Genomic DNA, 4,418 nt, shown 5'->3' with positions numbered 1-4,418 from the left:
TCAGTAGTCAAGCTTGTTGTACAGGTTGTAGAGCGGTAAGGCCGAGAGGTTGCTGCTGGGGTAGTAGAGCGGCGCCGGGAAGGCGAGCGAGCGCGGCACCGGCACTCGCAGCAGTGAACTGTCCCGAAACACCAGCGGCATGCCCACGAGAGTCTGCGCCGACGCGTGTGCCATGTTGGCCGCCTCCAGTTCGGCCGAGAGTTGCCGCTTCCACTTGTTGCGGCGGTTCTGAAACCAAGTCTTAACCTGGGTCTCGGTGAGCTGCAGGCTGGAGGCCAGGCAGGCGCGCTCCGAGCTGCTCAGGTAGCGTTTCATGTCGAAGGTGGACTCGAGCTGATACACCTGGCTGCGGGAGAAGACGGTGCGCGTCTTTTTCTTGGCCGCCCCGGCCTGCCGTTCCGCACCACCATCCCGAGGCCGTTCCGGCCCCGGAGAGGGCGAGCCCGCCGGCAAGAGCCTCTCTTTCTCTTCTTTAAAGTCCGAGTGAGAAGGAGAAAGGAAAGGCGTGCGCTCTGAGCCCGCAGGCCCTGCGCTTCCGCTGCCTTTGGGGGTACCTGGAGAGTAAGCACAAAGAGAATGACCTTGGAGTTGATGCTCTCAGCTCTTTCCAGGACCAGGAGGTTGGCCAAAGCCTGCATCCTTGGCCCCCTTATTACCAACTCTTTCCTTTACTGCTGCATCTTGTTAGCACCCAAGGTCTAGAGCCTCGGCCTTTTAAAGCAACAGAAGAAGAAGGTCCCATATAATACAAGTCTGAGGGTCTCCGCTCCCAGTCTTATAAAATAAGTATAGGTGGTAACAGATCTGAAGTGGGGACATTAACGCCATTTTTAAAAGATGATTTTTATCTTGCAAGAACTGGGCTTTATATGGTGACATCATTTTCCAGGCCGTTTCTTTGGAAGTCAGGTTAAAGACTAATTCCCGGGCTCTACTCTGTCAGCTGTTGTCAAGAGGAACCCTCTCTAAAACGCACCACTGCCAATCATTTTAGAGTACTAATCACTTCAAGAAAAGACCGAGAGAAGAAAAAAGACCTAAAGAGACTGAAGAGCAGACAACACCTACACCGGATCTGCAGAACTCAAGTCAGGAAAGAAAGTACCCCGTGTGCGAAAGAATTCTGGCCAGCACCGAGTGTACGGTCCGCAAGAGTTCCTGACCCACTCCAGTTCCAACACAGTCTTCCCTAAACGCCCCCAATATTTCTCTACTTCTCCCTAGCGCCGGACCTTGAGAGAAGGCAACACTGGTCTGTAGTCCCCCTCCCCTTGACCTGGACCCCGAGTAGCCCGGCTGTGGCCCGAGCTCCCGAGTCTCCGGTACGCACACACCGCATAGGCTCACGCACAAACTCCCGACGTGCGATCCTTACCCAGGCAAGGGAAAGGGATGGGGGGATGGTGCTTAGGGCTTGGCTCCTTGGGGCCGTGCGGATCTGGGCAGAAACAAGCCGGCGCTTTCCAGCCTTCGTCCAGCTCCTCCTCCTCCGAGGACACAGACAAGCTGCGTTTCCTGGCTGGCCACCCGGCGGGTTCCCGCGGTGCCTCGGAAGGGCCCCCGCCCAGGATGGACTGGATGGTGAAGCTGGAGACGCCACCGGCCGCCGGACATCCCTTCCCCACATCTTCCTTGCTGCCCATCCTGGGTTCATAAGAAATCGGAGGAAACCAAGAACTCCCTTTAGAGCGGGTCTGGGTGGAAGGTGGTGCGGGCAGGCAGGCGAGGGGGAGGGGCAGGAGGAAAGGCGATGGGAGGGGGCTACGAGGCTGGCGTGGAGTCCCTTCAGAGCCAGGACGCGCAGGCACCGGACCGCCGTGCGCGGGTCCCTGCCGGCCCGGCTCTGGGTGAGCCCGCCCAGCCCCGGTGCCTAAGTCTCTTCCTCGCCTGCCAACTCCACGGGTCTCGGGCGACGCGGAGGCTGCGCGGCCTCATTTGCATAGAGGTTACCCGACCGCGGCCAATCGCAGCGCCGCCGAGCGGCCCCGGAATTTTTTAAAAAGCTGGGGCCGAGCACGCAGCACTGGGGAGCGCCCGGAGCACACCTAGAACCGGATTCTCTTTGGCTCTGTCCAGCCTGGGGCGTCTGGGGCCGAAAGCAGCTTAGATTGCAGCCTGGATTCCCGATTTCACCCTGACTCGGACCCCTGTCTCTCCAGAGGCAGGGACGGCGCCCGACTTCAAGATGATGGGACTCTCTCGGATCCAAGACGCTCCCCTCTAAGCTGCAGCCAACCTCCCGAGCCCTCAATCTCTTCCAGCCTAGGGGGAACAGGCAAAGAGCTGTGGGTCTCCTGCCACGTTGGGATAGGGAAAATTAACAGTACGGGCCTGGTAGAGATGCCCTTCTCTGGGAGCAAAGAACTACAGTTCTCCATCTTTAGACCCCACTGGCTAAAGAGGCCACAGAATTTTGGCAATGGAGTAGCCAGCTCTAGATCTCCCGAGGTCCCGGTTCACATTCCAGCTCCGTTTATATTGTGCTAACTTGAACAAGTCTTGTCCCAGGAGAAGTATCTCTGTCCTCCAGCAAACTCCTTAGTGTCGCCCGCCCTGTTTCTCCTTGTGGAGTTGTGTCAGCTAGAGGTGGAAAAGCGTTTGGAAACCTATACTCCCTCAGAATGTAGGATAGTTACTTCTGAAACCTTGACCGAACACCACACAGCTTGCCTTCCCATGCCACAACTAAACTTTTATATTTTTGTAGGTAAATTTTGACGGCTATGTTGCTTCTGTGAGGAAGAGAAGTAGGTAGCTCTGGGGACGGGGACGTTTTAGAATCCTGTCAAACATGAGCAGGATGTCTTTGGGCAAGATATGTAGATGGTCCAAGACTCATTTTCCCCATTCCTAAAATCGTTGGATGTCTTACTTTCCTTTCAGAGGGCAAGGTGGAACTCAATAAAACCTGGTTCTCTCCTTTCTTCTTGTGACCTCCCTCTGAGCCCAGGCTCTTGCTTGTTTAATCCCTACAGCACCTGTTACCTGACCTAGAATCATCCCAGCGCAAGCTGAAGGATTTGTTTTGAGTAACAGTTATCTACACACGCTTTAGGGAAAGATGCGAGGCCCAAGGCGCCTAGCCAAACCCACCCTCTGTGGCTGCAGCCTTGACGTCCAGGGAACCCTGTTCGTTAGACACACCAGTGAAGAGAGACTATAGAATCGGTGCCCACAAATGTCCAGACTGCACCGTGACGGTGCAGTTCCTCGCCTGCACCGCTCCCGGGTTATTGAGTAAAGCGCTTATAATATCATTAGCCTCGGTGAGTTACCGACTGCGGCCCTGCCCGTGGCAGAACTCTCCCTACTTAACTCCTCAAAGGGCTCGTTAATGGGCTAATTGATTAGGGGTCGGTGGCGCAGCCGGGACAGGGGCAGGGGAGGGAGCGGAGGGCTGGGAGGCTGTGCACCCAGGCCCGGGAGGCTGGCGAGGGGCAGGTGCCAGCCTCCGTTACCGCATTAACCTCTTCAGGGCTCTGCGGCGGGGTCGAGACACATTACAAATGGTCAGCTTTAATCATGGTGTCAGCTCATTAACCCGGAAGGACCCGGCGCTGAAATACAATTTGTGCGTCCTGCTCTGAGCGGCCATGGCACAAGCTCCGGGTCCTCATCACATTGGGTCGAGCGCGCTCCCGCGGAGGTAAAGAGAGAGATTTCAAAAAGAACTGTCCAACTCATTCACTAACCCTCGGCTTCTCAAAAGCATGCTCTTCTGCTCATCTGGGCGATGCCGTCGAGTCTAGAGCCAAATCAATACTACAAGAGGACTGTATGGCCAACTTGAATGTCAGAGCCAGCTACAGGAATGGGGGGAAAATCGCAAAGTGGAGGAGCTAGAGAGTTAATAGAACCTTTCTGAGCTAGACAGTATCTGGTACTACGAACGTGTTGGCAACCGCTCATGGGACTTCATTTTCATCTTCACAGCAAATGTGACTCAGATCTTTGCCGCCATTGTACAGACGTGGAAACTGAGGCTCTGGAAAATGAGAACCTAAGCCAGCTAGTGGAAACAGGGTGGCTCCTCATGGTTGTGTCATTGCCAGCACTGTGCTCTTGGAAGAGGGTCAAGGAGAGAAGCGGGCCCTGGCGAGCAGCTCCTAGAAAGAGCCGAAGGAAAGAAGCAATCTCCAGAGGGCCAGGCGAGGTATGGGGTCAAGCACTGGAAGAGATGACATCTTTTATGGCAGGGACCATAGGAGGTGGGTCGCAGAGCCAAGACCAACAGGGCACATTACCTGGGAGGCAAGTCCAAGACCTCTAAATGAGAAAACTCTAAAATCTCACAACCAAACTTCTCTGAAGCTGATTTGGAAAATCAGAGGAAACAACCATTTGGCCTGCCCCCTTCCACTCGTCTAACCGAGAGTGTTATCCACAGAGGGCCTCTCTCTCCAAGCTCAGCTCAGACC

At 55.4% G+C, this 4,418-nt stretch overlaps 1 protein-coding gene across 1 annotated transcript; it reads right to left on the bottom strand.

Annotated features, from left to right (window-relative positions):
* On the bottom strand, positions 1 to 1,643 carry Hmx2 (H6 family homeobox 2). The gene is made up of 2 exons (XM_075974868.1): positions 1,376 to 1,643; positions 1 to 554 (listed from the first exon to the last, which is right to left on the bottom strand). Exons 1-2 carry the CDS (start codon positions 1,641 to 1,643, stop codon positions 1 to 3), a joined length of 822 nt encoding a protein of 273 aa, XP_075830983.1.
* Positions 1,644 to 4,418: the final 2,775 nt, after the last annotated feature.

The sequence above is a fragment of the Microtus pennsylvanicus genome, chromosome 5 (genome assembly GCF_037038515.1).
Source record: "Microtus pennsylvanicus isolate mMicPen1 chromosome 5, mMicPen1.hap1, whole genome shotgun sequence".
NCBI classification, from domain to species: Eukaryota; Metazoa; Chordata; class Mammalia; order Rodentia; family Cricetidae; genus Microtus; species Microtus pennsylvanicus.
The sequence above is the reverse complement of the archived record's forward strand: the minus strand, read 5'-3'. Positions and strand labels throughout refer to the sequence as shown.